The sequence below is a fragment of the Platalea leucorodia genome (genome assembly GCF_965183815.1).
Source record: "Platalea leucorodia genome assembly, chromosome: 7".
NCBI lineage: Eukaryota > Metazoa > Chordata > Aves > Pelecaniformes > Threskiornithidae > Platalea > Platalea leucorodia.
This window is the reverse complement of record NC_138829.1, coordinates 11,838,103-11,855,314: the sequence shown is the minus strand read 5'-3', so window position 1 is coordinate 11,855,314 and position 17,212 is coordinate 11,838,103. Positions and strand designations below refer to the sequence as shown.

Here is a 17,212-nt window from a genome sequence, read left to right as displayed (position 1 = left end):
CTAATTATATTAATCTGCTGACTGGTTACCTATCTTCCTAACCCCCACCCCCTCACCCACCCAGGGAAAAAAAAAAAAAAATCACACCACCTGGATTAAAAAAAATAAACAGATGCTTTTCTTTTTCTTGTCCCTCACTCAAGTGGACTCCAAGAAACATTGTCAATAGTGTTTATGCACACAAGAATAAGGTCACTGGCTTATTACAACTTAGTTCTTGAAAAGGAATTTTAAAAACATGATTTTCAGGTTTTTCAGCTCCTAAAGTAAAGTAAGATTTCAAGTGCTTTGAAGCATATCCACTAAAATTGCAGCATGAGTCTTCCAAAGATCACAGAGTGTAAAAATATTTAAATGGTTTAGTTCAGAGACTTTAGGACACAGAAGACAAGTATCTTTAGGAATTTTTCCCAAATAGAAAAATTGCTAGGTAAACCTAGCAAGAACTGAAGCTTGATAAGAAGGAACCAAGAAGCTGGATGTCTGAACAGGGTTGGGTTAATTCTGGAATGGAGAGGAGTGGCTGCAGCATCGCTCCTCGTTAGGCTGGTCTCCCATTAAAAGTAAGGCCCTGATCCTAGGAGCTATTCAGAATAAAAGGTTTCATTTACATAATGTACCTTGAAGAATCAAGGCTAATATTTTTCAGACATGACCATGGAGAGATATGGGAAAGACATTTTCTACTACTTCTGCAATTCTTCCACAAAAACAATTCAGGATATGTTGCCCTAAATTAGACAGAAAACAGGTTAAAATAATAACAGCAACATCATCATCACTGAAACAGAGAAAAGAACAATGAAGAAGCACTAATCATTCTGTGCAACTTCGCTACATGAAACAGATTCAGAAAAGAAAGACAAAGAAGAAACGGACATTAACACTTGACACAAGACGTGATGAGAACTGAAGTCCCCATTCCTTCCTTCAGTTTAAATCCAAAAAAATTGCAAGAAGAAAGCATGATCTTATATTTGCTGTAAGTTAGGATAGCACAAAGAGACACTTTCTGGAAACACCTGTTCTTTAAGAATCAAAATCAAAACAAACAAAAAACCTGCAGTTAAACTCCCAGTTGCTATAGCTTCAGACATATTTGTTAGTAATTGTTTTCACAATACTATTTCAAACTTTAGTTTTAATTTTTTAAAGTTTAAATAGAAGAGAATGAAGAAAAGGTGAAATAGGAGAATGGGTGTAGAGTAATAATAAACAGGTTGGATCCCTATACTTTAACAACACATCAAAAAATTATCTAGAGAATGTTTGTTTTCATTAATAACTAAGTGGAAAACCATGACATATGCATATATCCATAATTATTTGCAAAAACTGCCTTAGATTTTAAGTTGGATGAAAATTCTGAAAGGCTTTTGTGAACTGAGCTTGACTCCTTTCCTTTTAAGTAAAAGTTTTGAGGATGGGCTAGCTTTAAGTATTCTGAAATGATTGAAACACCCTGAAAGACCAAAACACAGATACCATATCAATATTTTCGAAAATTGCAAAAATCTATCTGTTGGAACTATATATCCACTATTTAAAACAAAGTAAGTTTCAGACTTCAGAATCTGCTTTTAGCCCGATTACAAGTATCCTGCTGTTTGTAATAAACACATTTATGCCTGCTAAACATGGAACCAGAATACAAAGTAATGGATTATCTCCATAGCGGGGGAGTTCACTGCAAGATCAGGAATGAGTCTTTTCCCCCTCAGGTTTGCAGAAGTACACTTGTAGTAAACAACTATTTCTTTCACAGTCACTTGCCTCTATTTTACAACTAAATTCAGGAAAACCAATTAATACCAATTGCTGAAGGGCTTTCCAGATGTAAATGAAGTGAGTAATTGAGTACTGGGTGGATTTAAAGGTTGAAATCCATTCTCTCTTGAAACATACTACAAGTTCCTGGCGTCACACCTGTCTTTTGACCTCCTTACCAACTGCTGTTTGCAATAGCTGGGGAATGAGGAAGAATATTCTGGGGTTTTTTTCTCCTGTTATAGCATGAGAAATCTGTGCAAAAAGAGGAAGCTTGAAACTGACAAAGCATAAGGTGCTACAAAATGTACTGACACATCAGGCATGAATGCTATCGACTGTTTCAACTATTACTCGTCTCAAGAAACTGGAAAGGAGGGGGAACAGAAAATGAAATACAAAAATCAAACGCAAATAAACCAAATGCATATGCCATGCAGTTGTGAGAAGAATCAGTTTCTTAACTCTAATACAAACAATACCTAAACTATTTTACAACTCTTGGGAAGCTCCTCAACCATTTCTTTGCCACACAAAAGCAAACGGAGAAAAGCTAACATAATAAATAAACAAATATGTTTTCCAACAGTTAAGCTATTGTAATCCTTCTCTGAACTCTAGAAATCGTACGTAATTTTTGGAGCCAAACTTGCACGGTTTTTAATAACATTTTTCTGGAAGACAAATGCTCTCTCTCTGTCACCCTCTAAAAAAAAAAAGTAGTATTTCTCACTTATTTGTACACACACATTCAGAACATGAAGATTATTAGAAGAGACTGTTTTGTTAGATCGATACAGTTTAGGAAACGGACAAGTTTTGGGCACACACACAGTTTTTTGTATCTGTTAATAAAGCTACAATCTACAAGCCCCATTGCCTTGAATTTGAGTAGACATGTATTATTCAGTTGGGCTGCCTAAAGAGGCTGTGGCTACCTGTAGAACAGGAGTTAGGCACATCCACAAGAGGACAGGTATGACAGCTCTCTCTTATGGAGAGCTGTGATTTGTCATCTGTGCAACATGAAGAGTCTACCAAGACAACAGATCACTTATGGTATGTGACAAAACCTAATGTGTTTATTCAACACATGATTTTCTGTATTAACTTTTGTTTTGAATTTTACTTTCCAAAATGCCTTCTGAAAGAACATTTGTAGACCTCTCTTGAGGATAAGGGCTGAGGGGTCAGAGACAGTGTAATAGAAGAGAAAAAATACTCTTCCACTGGCACAACATGCCACAGATTCATTGCAAATTGCTTCACACTTCCCACTCAGAACCATAGTTTAAGTAGTTTGTTGTTGTTAACTGTTGCATTTAGCTGTTTAGACTCTTTTCTACATCAGATCTCTGCTGCAGGCAAAATTATTTTTAAAAACTTCAGGGGAAAGAGTCCAATTTAGCTCTCAGGAGCAGCTGAAGGATAAAATACCATATTTATGCCTTGTTAAAAAAAAAAAAAAAAAAAAATCAGGTTGTTTCACTGAGAAATTTATGTACCACAGACTTTGGGGCAAGAAGTTGAAGCCACCACCACACAGATTTTTTTAACAGTATCCTACATTTAAGAACAACAAACAAAATGCTTGTGCTGAAATTCCTGTCACAGAGACTTAAAACCAGTGTGCAGGACATCTTTTTTGCTGACAGTACAGGCCTGATTGAGAGATCCAGAAACATATGCAAGTATTTCATCTTTTCTTTCATTCTCTCTAGTCTTTGCTGTTCCACGCTTTCAATGGAATAGATCTACACAGTCATCACCTTGGGTATTTAGCAAGTGAAGCTAGATTTGTGAAAGCACCTTCACGTGAGTTTTAAAAGGAAACTTGGAGCCACAAGCACATTTTAAAAAGTTTGACAGACCCATTCAACAGGTAGAAGCCTTGGGCAGGATTCTGCTCCTAAACTTAGGTGTCTGTATGTAGATGTCTACTTCACAAAACTGGGCGAGCTCCGATGCTCAAAATCACATAGATAACAACTAGCTGAAATCAGTGCTCTCCATGTTCTACTCATGGTAATATCTAGATCTCCATTGACTACAGACACATAATTCACAGGGTAGATACCCAAATTTAGTCTTAGTCTCTCCATCACAACTTCCTGAATAAGTTTTATTTCCCACTTTATAGAAACTTTTAACTTTAGATATCTAACACTTTGAGAAATAATGTATTACATCCACAGATAAAATACTTCCTCAATCTTAAAAGTTATTATAGAAAATGTGTGCTTACACTTGCCAGGGTTGCAAGGTGTAAGTGTCCCAGAAAGATGTGGATCACTGGCTACAGTTTCCAGTCACCCTTTGAAGTTAGTTGCCAACATTCTCTGCATTTTTTAAGTGCACCCTCAAAGTATTGTGAAAGCAGAAGAACAAATAATACCGTATATGTTACACTTTCACAGACAAGCAACTGGAAAATATTAGGGATATCTGAGTGCTGTTAAACACAGTCTGCAGATCCATTTTAGAAATTTATGCAATGCACTTGGCATCCTAGACTCTCCATAATCTAAGCTTCCAATTTGAAAAAGTTTTAACCCTTCTGTAAGTTTTATCCTTAAACACAGTTTTCTAACTAATTATGAACTGAATTTGTATTCCTGGAACTGCAGATATGCTTAACCTCTTCCCTGCTCATCCTAAACTCTGTGAGTTCCCATCCAGTAAGGAAATGACTTCTTGAGGCACCGTTTCCCTTTACAAAGTCTTGGAACAGTTTAGAAAAGGGGAGGAATAGTTTCCCCAGGAGGAAAATATTCTAGATTGCTAATACTTAAAAGCTCTAAACGCATCTGAATAATGCCTGTTTTGTCTGTTTGACAAAAAGCCCCTTTCAAAATAAAACCCCTCTATGCAAAATTTATTAATTCCATATCAAGTTATGACCTCATCAGTCTTTATACAAAACAGATGACATAAACAGCTTAAACAGGGGTGACCTTAGTAACTGAGGGATAAGAACCTGCCTGTTATCCTCACCCATCCACCGATTCTACTCACATCCATACATTGATATACTATAAGCTGGAGGCTTGCACTACACGCAATTGCAAGAACCCATCTAGAAACAGAATCCATACTAGGGCTGTTTTGACACACTCCTGAAAAGAACTGCCTACCCCATTATTCTGTGAAATAACAATTCCAACGCATATAGGATATGAGCACTACTACCTGCCCCAAGAGAGGCTGACAAATCTCTGAGGGGAAATGTTCATGAAGAAGCTGGAGATACTATGTCCAATTCTGGCACAATTCTGTCTGCAGAATATCTGCTATTCACGATACAGAAGGAAAAAATCTATACCCATTCATAAATTGCAGGCTGTGTTCACATGCCTAATAGCAAGGAAATTGGATTGGAAAGAATGCAGGTCGTGATCTGCACCCGCTTACTATAGAGAAGATCACTGAGATTCCGTATTGTCATTTAAATACCCTCCAACCTATATATGCTGTATGCCTATTTGAAATAAATGGCTTCTAGAAGGGAAAATACCCCCTCTTTTTTTTTTTCTTTTAAGATGGGGATACTGAATACTTTGTTTATGTAATTCAAAAAACAGAAATACAGAACATTAACGTATCTTACACATGCATTTTATCAAATACTCCATGCTGAGGAAGAAAAGAAAGGAGAAAAAGAAAAAGTCAAGAACTGCATTAATCTTTACAGACATTGAATTACCGTGCTTTGCATGAAAGTTTTAGGGGAAAAAAACCCAAAGAACAATTTGAAATCATTAATATTGAAAACTCAGTCTTAGCTTTTTTAAAATTGGTACATACATTTAAATCAATTTCCACTGAACATTTGACTCACCATTTCCACGCCATACTTCAGCCAGATGGCAGCTTCCTTCTCCAGGCTCTTTGCAGAACTCTACTACATCGCGACAGGTTGTTTCTGGTGTAATTGGAACTTCTGTCAAAATCTGTTCATTGTTGCTCAGAAACACAGTTAATATCATCTGAAAGAAAAAAAGAAAAGCAGCAGAATATTAAAAAAAAAAAAAGGACAAGAATAAAATTATGGATAAGATTTATAATCCCCCTGTAAATGGAAGTGCATGCTTATGGTTGGTTACCACGATCCATCAAAGCAGTTTTCGGCTTCTTGTAACTTTGCCAAAGCTTTAGTCCTTTGTGTTGATTTTTTTTTTTTGACAGTGCATTGAATTGACAATTTTTTTCAAAAGCTTCAGTTGAAATGGTTTAGTTCTGTCTGAAAATAAGGCTGGGAGGGAAGGCACAAGTTTTGGCTATGTTAGATGCTTGAAATCATAGCATTTAAGCGTTGCAAATAAATACATACTTCGTCAAAGTAACCTGAAGGTTCACAGGTGGGCAACCCTTTTGCATGAGGGACATCATTTTTGCAATTTGTCTGAAGATACAGTTATATTTGGTTGAATTGTAAGCCTTTGGTTAAATGGTAAGCCTCAGAGGTTTTGTTTTTTGTGGTTTTTTTGTTTGTTTGTTTGTTGTTTGTTTTTGTTTTTAAAAAGGAAGGAAAAAATTCACATTTTTCAAGAGATTGCATTTTCTTAGTGTAGTTACTAGAGCTAAAAACCTCTGAAAAGTTGGTTCTTTCTGTACTCCTTCAGCTACACCCCCCAAGCTTGCTGTGTTGATCAGACTGTACATAAAACCTTCCCACAGCAGTACTAAGCGTGCTCTCTTCACTCAAAGTTACAAATCAGAAGATTTCTTTTCCTCTAGTAACTGCTCCCAGCTATTCCACTTGGAAAGTAGCCACAAAACAGAAAATATCTTTTCTTCCCCTCCTCCCTTTAACAACATTCAAGATGACATCAAGAAAAACAGAAAGAAGAAAAAGTGGAATGAAATCTATAAAGGAAAAAGCCTAGCACTGAGAGCTAGTACTAATCCGGGTCGATGTAAACTTCTGTTCAAATTCCTTGCTCCACCTCAAATCAATGTGTGCACCAATATATATATCCAGAGATACTCCCATCCCCCTTCATGTCAGCAGATGTAACTGGCTGCAAAGTTAAACACTCAAAAACTGTGCACATAAACTTAACCCACCTCACCCCCTTGGTGCACATCTATTATTATATGATCATTAATAATATGGGCATTTGCTACATTGCCCCTATTAAGGGCCTCCGCCTTATGCAGTATTCTCAACGGATTTGTTCTGTAGGCCCTCATGTAATTTACTGCAAAAGGTGGAAGCATATAGTTAACAGCTGAGGGGCTTGTAAGAAGGAAAAGATAAAAACATTCTGCCAAGAAACAAAGTCCTAATACAATGATGCTAAAGCGATTCATTTTTTCCTGCATGAGACTGGTTGAGGACCTATAAAGGTTGTATTCAAAGACAAGTATTCCTATGTTACACTAAATCCCCTGAGAGATACCTGACCCTAAGCTTCTGCTTAAAATTAAACGGACACTTTTAAACAGATACTTTTAACTATTCTCTCTCTCTGCACCTTAATTTCCCATCTGTAGTCACAGTACTGTTCTGTAAACTCATGGGGAAGGAACAGAGATAATGTAATGTTAAAAAGACAAAGATACCATAATAATAGATGTCCCTGAAGAACGTGACAAAATTAGTAATTTTGTCTGCAAAGAAAGTTCTTTCAGATCTTTCCAGTAAAAAAGTGTGGCATCACATACTGAACCACAAAGATTAAACCTGATTATTTAAAAGCTCTTCATTAAATGAGGATTCTCGACTTAAACAGAGTTGTGCTTCTATTTGCATAGGCAATTCTTAAAAACATTCATAACACTTTTATCTGTGGGACATATACATGTACCAAACCAGAGATCTGCATTAATAACAGCTAGATACTGAGCAAGAGTGGTCTATCTACTTTAGAAGTAGGCACAGGACAAATTCCAAGAAAGCTCAGGCTTCAAGCTCTCAGTCTCCTCATCAGTCCTCCAGGCTATTTTAGTCCACGTTTCTACTCTCCCTCAGCCTGCCAAGTTTGTACGCTATATCCTGAAGTTTTCAAGTAACTACACTTCAACACAAGAAGCAGTCAGCCAGGGCTGCAAATATACTAGAATTCACCCCGGAGTTTCTCCAACAGCAGCATTAAAGGAAGCTATAGTAAAAGCTGTAGCACAAGCTAGGAGGAAGCTATAGGATGCAGCCACAGATAATAATGAAAGTGCATGTAACCACCTACTGTAAACAGCCCACAATGTTATTTTTCCCCCGTAGAAGATTCAGACATAGTCTCAATATTCAGTGGCTGTGGAATCTTTTACAGAATAAATATCTGATGTGGAATCTTGTAGTGGAATTTGACCTCATATACATGAAGAAAGAGTCATATAGGAACATAAAACAACAGGCTTAGAAGAAAACTTAAGAGGTCATCTCATGCAGTCTCTTGGCCTCAGGGAGGATCAACTATACCTACATTATTCTGCAGAGATGCTTGTTTAACCTGTTCTGAAAAGCCTTTCATGATGGAAATTCCACCACTTCCCTAAACCATCCGCCCCAGAAATCCAGGATTCCTGTTGCAAGAAGTTTCTTGAAGTCTAGTCAAAGCTTTCCTTGCCCCTATTTAAACCCACTAGTTGTTCTCCTAGCCACAGGGGTGGTAGAAAACACTTTTTTCCCCTCTTTTTTTTTCCCCCCCTCTGCAGTTAAATTTAAGGAATATATAATAAGTAAGTAAATTAAGTAAGTTTAATTAATAATTCTCTGTCAAACTGATGTTGTTTAATGCCGGTATTCCAAATACAGTTTCCCCATAACACTTGATCATAATTTCAAAATAAAACCCAAGTTTCCCAAATTTATGAGAATGCCAAGAGACCCTTTATGATATGATGCATATTGCCTCTTTATCATTTGTCTGAACGATCTGTTATCTTGTCATGAAAGGATAAATAGAATGGCTTAACATCATGTGGTTTTACACGGTTTCCAAGTTTCAATTTTTTATTGCTGTAAAGATAACACTGGCCCAGAAAACTTGTTTCATGTATTCAAGATCGTCTGCATCTGCAGACAGGCTGAAAAAGAAAGAAAAGCCTTGGAGGTGTGAGTTATCCCATACATCTCAGTCAATTTTCCATAAATTCAGACCTCAACCACTATATAAACTCACAGTCCCCTTCACAAGACCAAGCCAAAATTTGCTGTACCTGAAGCACACCACTTTCTTCTCTCAGCTCTGACTGCACCATTCTCCAAAGCTGGGTGTCACTCACAATATCATCTGCTAGACAGCCTAGGGAAAGGTATCTCACTAAGGAGGAGGCGAGGTGCTGTAGCCAACTATTGTCATACTCCTCAAGCAAACTTGGTTAAGTAAGGATTTATTTTTAACAGGTTGTCTGAGTAACACCAAAGAAACTGTTTCACTGTGCTGTGAAACAGATGTCCTGAAACATACACAGGAAGACTCAAAATATTGAATGTTATTAATGTCTTGCAATATTAATTAGATTTTCAAGTCAGTGGCATAGCTGTACCTATTTGTGGTGAGGATGGAATAAGAATCAGAGGTATTTCATAGTGATAAAATACAAAGAAGCATTGAGGGAGCCTGGAAATTTGCTGCTGAAGGATATGAGTGAAGCATACACATGAAATACACAGTACACCCACTGAAGCTTTATGAAAAAACATTCTTAGCCAAAGATGAGCACTCAGGAGAAATGATAAATCCTTTGATTTCTCATTTTAAATGGATTCCTAAATAGGAACAACTGTAAAAACCCATCTTGTAAAAGGAGATCATAACCATTGTAGCATTTCTTTGATAATCTCTCAATTCAATCATTCAAAACTTTTAATACTTGGGCACAATGTCACACAACAAGATCAACCCAACACTCATGAGTAAGTCACCTCAGGGCTTCTAAATCATGTATTTTTTCCACAATGAATACCAAGCTCCAAATCTTACGCTTCCCTCCTTCTCCTCAACCCACACACGGATGTTACCTGTCTGTTACTCTTCTCTGCTGCTCCTGCTACCAAAGTAATGGCTTTATTCCAACTTTCATGAATTCCTATCTCTTTTTACTCGTCTTTTTAACCTCCTTCCAAACTCTAGTATATCCCTTCACAGTTCAGGTCTTTTCCACACCAGATAAGCTATAAGAAACATCACAACCTGCCTTCAAAACTGTTCTGTCATCTCACTCATTTCTCAGTTTACAGATTACCTCCTTCTAGGAGAGCTTCACAATCAGTACTCTACTCAAATCTTCTCCGCCCAACAGACGCTTGTCAAATAGTTGTGTGTTCCTCTTAGTATGTTGTCTCCTCTTTCTCCATTCCCATCCCAATTCCCCTCTTCCAACCATACTTCCTGTGTTATTTAAAGGACACACTTAATCATCCCTGCAGTTTTTCGAGGAGGTAGAAGAGAGGGATAAATCCACAAGATCTTTATCCTTGCTTATTATCTCATCTCTTTCTACAGCTGGATAACGTCACCTCCAAAAATTTCAATAGAGATGTCAGTTTTATCTTTCTAGACCTGATCTCTCGCTAAGGAAGCTGAAATGTTGACAATCTTCAATCATCTCTCATGAATGCCTAGCTGTCAATTCAAGTTCCATAGGGTGTAACACAGTCCTTAGCCACTTTTCTCCAATGACTCCCTAGATTTCATATTCATCATAACACACAGGTACCTATCGCTATAAGCTGTAATACAGGCATCTTTGACACCAATCATTTTCTCAGTCTTGTGTCTCAGATCTATCTCTAGTTTTCCAGTACAATATGCAAGACATAGATAGGGTTTTTTGTTATCAACTGGTCTAGCTAATACTCTCAGAGTTTGGGAAGCTGATATGCAAGTTTCCAACTTTTCACTGGTGTGCCTTTTTCACTCATGATGCCTATCACAGCAAAAATCATTCTTCATGCCTATGGCTTTGACCACGTTGCCTTTCTGCATCAGTCCTGATAAGCACAATTTATTGGTCTTCACTTCCCCATTGTGACGTGGAATCTTCTTCCCTATCATTTTTCACTCCGTATCAAGAAATTGATGCCAAATTGGTCCTTTTCACCAGCTTCTACTCTCCATGTGCTAAACAGGTGTTTTTACGCTTTCTTCTCTGTTGTTCATCACGCCTTATATGCGCCTGCAATGCAACCTCATTATTTTCCTTGAAGACCCTCCTTTGCTCTTCTGGCTACAAAATATATTAGACAAAGTAAGCTGTCAATATGCTGAAAAGCGCTGCCAATCAGGCTGATCAATATTGTTTTGTCTACTTAGACTTATCTAACTGTCCGGTTCATCTCTTACTTCATCCCAAACCAAGGTTCCAAGACCTGTGCATCAGAGATGCATTCATAACTTGTCTACCACAGCAGAGATCCCACAAGGCCACAACTAAATGCTTTACATGCTACCATATAGAAACAAATGATCTTTCAAATGAGTCTGATGTCCTTCGTTGTATATGAGCTTGTTCAGGCTGCCCTAGAGACCACCCTGCCTTCCCTACTTGAGTTTTGCAGCTTCAGTTGCACTGCCCTAGTACAATGCAATTACTTATGACTGGAATAAAACTAGACTACCACCATGAAAACAGAAGATGGCAGCTGTTTTTTCTTAGTTAAGAAATAGCCTAGAAAGCTAGAACTCCAGCTGCTGAATGAAGTCTTTTCCTCACCATTTTTCTACAATCTTACTGAAAAAAAGACCACTTTTTGATCTTCAGCTAATATCCCAAATGAAAAAGAACAGGTATAAATTTAATTAGATCCTCTTTAACAACAGTTTCAGTGGAGACAAGAAATACATCTTACTCAACTATTGTCTTATGCTACCAAGACCTGAAACACCGGTGATTGAGAATAAATAAATTGTACACGCACAGCTCCATTGCCTTATGCCCAAGTTAATTTACCAACTCGGACAGCTGATACAATAAAATACTGGTGTTTCAGGTTAACACAGTCCATATAAGTACATATCTCCCAATACTCTAGTCGCAGAAAATTGAATTAAGTTATCAGAAAGCAATCACATAAGTACTATTTCAGGACATGCTAAAACATTAGAATTTAAAACAAGTCCGAGATTATTTTCTTATAGTAATAGTCATATATTCAACTAGAAAAAGAGAAATGGTGAGTTCTGGGGATGAAGATGGGGAATTGCTCAGCTGGCTTTTTACTTTACATATAACTGCTTTTTAACTAAACCCCACGTTTCCACTCAAAAGCAGGGTTCCTGGCAAAATTGGATCAGATGATCATTACTTTTCCTGCATATAACCTATTTTATGTCCACAACAACAAAGTAATTTAGAAAAGTCACATCTATGAAAGATCAGAAGATCATTCAAGCAGTGAACAAAAGGTTAAGAAAAAAAATCACATCCCAAGAAAATGAAAACCATTAATTTTTCCCTTTGTGCTATCCATTGCTCTCATTACCCAAATCTAGATATGGGATTGCCTAAAGGTATAATGGATAATAGATATTTTTGTGTTAATAACTTCTACTAATTTAAGAATTATCAAGCATATGATTTGAGTTCAGAATATACTGGGTATTTCATATGGCTAAATCCACACACTGCTGTTTAGCCTTATTAGATTTTGCCTTTGGGGTTTTTGTTTGTTTTTGTGTTTTGGTTTTTTGGGGGGGAGGGGGTTAAACAAAAACGTAGAAATTGCATTGTTCAAAGGTAAGAAACAAAAAAACCCCCAAACCCCTCCTCTTCCAGCAGAAGAGTGATCAGACATTCCAAATATATGAAATGTTTATTATTAAAAGGCTGACATACAATGAACTTAAAAGTACAAAATACATTTCTGATAGAAGTGCCAACTTCATTCCTTCTGTTTCATGGGAATTAGAAGGCATTATCTTCTCACCATGCATTTTCCCCTAACAGAGTTCCAAAAAATCCATTCATCTTCTGTGTTTTGCCATTTCAGAGCACTTAGTGGTGCCTACAACTCCAAGACGAGAACAATCAGCAAAGAAAAGACTTCTCTTCCACAGTAGCGACCTCAAGATCTCCCTAGAAGTTTTGATAACTTTCATCCTTGGTTTTGCTGACTTGGGAGTCCCAGGAGCTTGCTATATTTAAGGTGCTACTACAATAGAGTTTTAACCGAAACATCCAAAACCACATCATGCTGAAATGTCAAAGCCCCATCAATCAAATATGAACTTTGATTCAGATTGAGGTTTTCAGTTACTAGAAAAATTACAGAATGAGATGCAAGCAAAATGTGAAGAGGTGAAAAGTCATCCCTTTGGTGATGAGACATACTAATATGCATAATCCTGCACATAGAATGGTCAGAGAAAAAAGTTACAAATTATCAATTATATCATGCAAGTTTGCTTGCCTGGAATTCATGCCATTACATAAATCTTGCATCAGCTACAGCTGTAGAAATTGTAGTTCCACATTTCAAGCACTAAAGCAGAATTTTAACTTTATTTGCACTATGAACACTGTCCCTTTTTAAGATTATAGACTTCATTAGGTGAATCATAGAATGATTTGGGTTGGAAGGGACCTTAAAGATCATCTGGTTCCACCCCGCCTGCCATATGCAGAGACACCTTCCACTAGACCAGGTTGCTCAAAGCCCCATCCAACCTGGCCTTGAACACTTCCAGGGATGGGGCATCCACAGCTTCTCTGGGCAACCTGTCCCAGTGCCTCACCACCCTCATAGTGAAGAATTTCTTCCTTAGATCTAATCTAAATCTACCCTCTTTCAATTTAAAACCATTACCCCTTGTCCTATCACTACATGCCCTTGTAAAAAGTCCATCTCCAGCTTTCTTGTAGACCCCCTTCAGGTAATTCTATCAGGGCTTTAGCTTTCCTAACCTGATCCCAGACTGCTTGGACAATTTCTCTGTATTCCTCCTAAGCTACCCGTGAAGCTTTAAGCAATTACATTTTAAAAGAAACCAGACTATGAAATTATAACCACAAAACTGGTTTAATTAAAGCCATCTCAAGATACATTCTTGACTCAAGTCATGAGTATTTCTTTATACTGTCGAGATTTCAGGACAAACCAACGCCAAGTAAATCTCTGATGTTGATTATTTTATGTAAACCCCAGAAAACCAGTAATAAGATTAAACCATTACACTACCCTATATTAAAAAGAAACATTTAAAATCCCTCCAATAAACAAGTTATTCACCAGCATGCTTTGTTCCAATAACGATTTACCTTCAAAAAGAAACTGTTCTTTTCAAAAACAGATCTCATGAAGAATTTCTTGCAATACATTTACGACTCTTATTTCAAGTAAGAGCATCAAGACATACAGCAAATTTGTTATTGATTACTGTGTTTTTCATTAGGAGATTTCTTTCCTTTAACATCTTTTCCCCTTCCCCATATATGGGGTGAGAAACAACTACGTTCAGTTTTCATATTTCTGAACACATTTCCTCACATCCTCCTCACATCCAAGCTGTACAAACTTTGAGTTCAGGCCAAAATTTAAAGCCCAGCAATGCCTTTTGACTGTATTAGTAAAATTCACAAGGGTAGTGCAACCAACAGACTTCAGTTTGCAAAGAATACAAAAAAGAGTAAAGTTTTCTGCCAAAATGTAGACTTGTGAAACCAATAGCATCTTTCCTACTACACTTTCAAATTTGAAGCCAACTGCCTCCATATGGCCTGCAAAAGAATTCACAAAATTGGGAGCAAGTCTCAGACACTAAAAATGTATAGCATTCAGCTATGGGCTACTAGCAAACATTAAAACCATTAATTTCACTATTGATAAACCTAAGCATTTATAAGGTTACTCAAAAATACAATCTGGTATTATTCTTGGATAACATTTGCAATTTTGATCAAATCTGAAAATTTAATGTTGTTTAAATGTACTTTAACTATACTTATCTCACAAAAGCATTTTTTGCATAAGCTCATATGCTAGTTGCATTAACTTGCCATTTTGCAATCACTGAAAGAAAAAAAAAAAAAATTGATCCACCTTGAGATCCACCTTCATTAGGCTCTGCACAAGACAATCTGGTTACAGAAAACATAACCAGGAGAAAAAAAAAAAAAGTCAGACAACAGTTGTACCAACAGACTTCGTGATGGGGTATAAAATTATTTCTCTTGCTAGAGCACAGAAATCACTTTAATTAAAAAAAGTATTTAACTCCTCTTATAGAAATGTGGAAGCATAGCATTAAATTAAATCCTTAAACAAGATTTTCCTACAATTTTATAAGGCCTATATGTATGCAATGGCTTAAAGAACTGACAAAAACCACAGACATTTCCTCTCAGGACTTTCAGGACTGTTGCCTTTGCCCTCTTCAGTAAATGAGCTTTCATGTCTGACAGCAGATGTTCAACAGGATTCAGACTATTTAAAAAAAATCTACACCTGCTTGATATTTATTTGCTGAAGGGATACTTATGACACTTTCTTGCTCTTTGTTACTGAAAGATAAAATGCTCCAACATCAATTGTAGATCTGGAATATGAAGCCTCTTACTCTTCCAGTGGGAGGCTTTTTGTAGGGCAGAGAAATAAGCCAAGATTTTTGCTAGAGGAAGGAAACAGCAACTATCATCACATATTTAAATATATTCAACTGAGCAAGATAGATCCACAGATTATTAAATGAAAGGTATTGTAGTAGTTAATTGAAAGACTTCCAGAGCTCTAGGAAAACAATACCTAATTAGAACAATAGCAACTAAAAGCTCACTTGTGTAAACAACACAAGCAACCCACAGAGTCAAATGGGTATTCTACAGGCTGAGAGGAGCAAGATCTGCATAGGGCTAAAAAGACAATTGACCTAACAAAGGTGAAGTTTCTAGCATCTGCCCAAGACAGCAGAGTGACATGATCATTTGGACATTATAATGCTATGTAAGATTTTAGGCTATACTTTGTTATATTAGAAGTCACAGTCAATCTATGGTACTAAACCACTGCCAGCTCTCCAGACATTATCTTTATAGAAGCTGTGTGTTGTCACAACATTGGAATGCCTTCTTTTAGATTCAGATGGTTCTGTTAAAAACACGCAGGAGATGAGATTTCAATAAATTAATTTAAAAGATGGGCAATAAACATGTGGCTACAGAAGGGAAAACGGGTATAGCTGAAAAGGGACAAGTTAAGAGAATAAAAGAGGTTGCATTACAAATAAAACTATTAACTTAAAAGGAAATCTGTCCAAGTGCAATATTTAATGTCATCAGCTAAAGCAACACAGCCTGAAGTTAGAGAAATCTATAAAACATGCCTCTTGTGATGTTTTCTAGTGGAAAATGTAATTTGGCACTTGCTACAGAATGAGTTCAACATCCCCACATCGTATTATCTGTTGGCTTGCTTCCTAAATTGCTACATCTGGAGAAACAGCAAGAGACCTTGTTGTTGCTCCTTGATGCAGATAATTCTACCAAAGGACTGTCAAGACACTAGTTACCATGTAAGAGACTTTAGAACACAGGGATAATTCTAGGTACACTGACAAGTTCTTGCTGAGCCCATCTCTCCATTAAGCAACACACATTACAAATGGAGACATTTTTATTCTTTCCAGAATGAGGTTTTGAAATTTTGTTTTGTTCCACCGTTTAAAAGGCCGTGGGTCATATGCTGCCTTTCATGATATACACAGCTATTATTAAAAGGTGGAAGCTGGAGCCTCTTCTTGAAAGACTCTCTGCTCGAATCAGTCAATGCTGGATTTCCTAAACCCCTTATGAGGTTGATGACACCTCAATACATAAAAGTAAGTATTCTCACCTTGAAAATTAGTGTTCTCTGATTTGTTGTAGGACTATTGTAAATAAGTCTTTGCCATCTATCAACCAAGAACAGAAGACTGATTTTCAAATGAAGCAGCTCTGAAAAAGTTCCAGAGTTTTTCTGACACTCATTGGCTTCATTAAGGATACTCTTTTTTATCTTTTAGAATAGTTTTTGTCTGTGAATCTTAGGTTGACATATCTCATCTAGTATTGCCCGCCTAATTTCAATGAGATTTATCTAGAGCACCTTGAAAAAAAAAATTGAAAAAAATCAGCAGGTACATCAATTTTGTGCTGATTATTAAATAAAGAAGAAAAAGAAATTGCTAATCTATTTAAGAAACTAGCAAGTACTCCTGCTAGAATGAAATACTTCAATAGTTGTTTAGGCTTATTAATATGAGAATTCCTTAAACAAGGGATTCTCACGAAACTCTTCTTAGAAAACTGCAGCAGACGCTGCATTTGCAAGTGCATGGAACACTAGTAATACACAGGAAAAGGCAGAAGTTCAGGAGACAGCAAGACTCCAGATCAAAACAATAGCTACATTGGTGTAGTCACCTTTCCTGAAGTCCATTTGTCCGTAAACTCTGACAGCTCTAATTTGATAAAATATAAACATGATGTCCACATTTCTACTGTTCTTCCTGTCTCCAACCCAGGG

At 36.9% G+C, this 17,212-nt stretch overlaps 1 protein-coding gene across 2 annotated transcripts in view; it reads right to left on the bottom strand.

The window, feature by feature from the left end:
* The window catches only part of PPP1R13B (protein phosphatase 1 regulatory subunit 13B), a 74,338-nt gene that overhangs the window by 40,774 nt on the left and 16,352 nt on the right, over nt 1-17,212 (bottom strand). For both annotated transcript variants that reach the window (XM_082316994.1, XM_082316995.1), the window contains exon 2: nt 5,606-5,753. In XM_082316994.1, the coding sequence (XP_082173120.1) occupies nt 5,606-5,753 (148 nt within the window). The remainder of the gene's footprint in view (nt 1-5,605; nt 5,754-17,212) is intronic.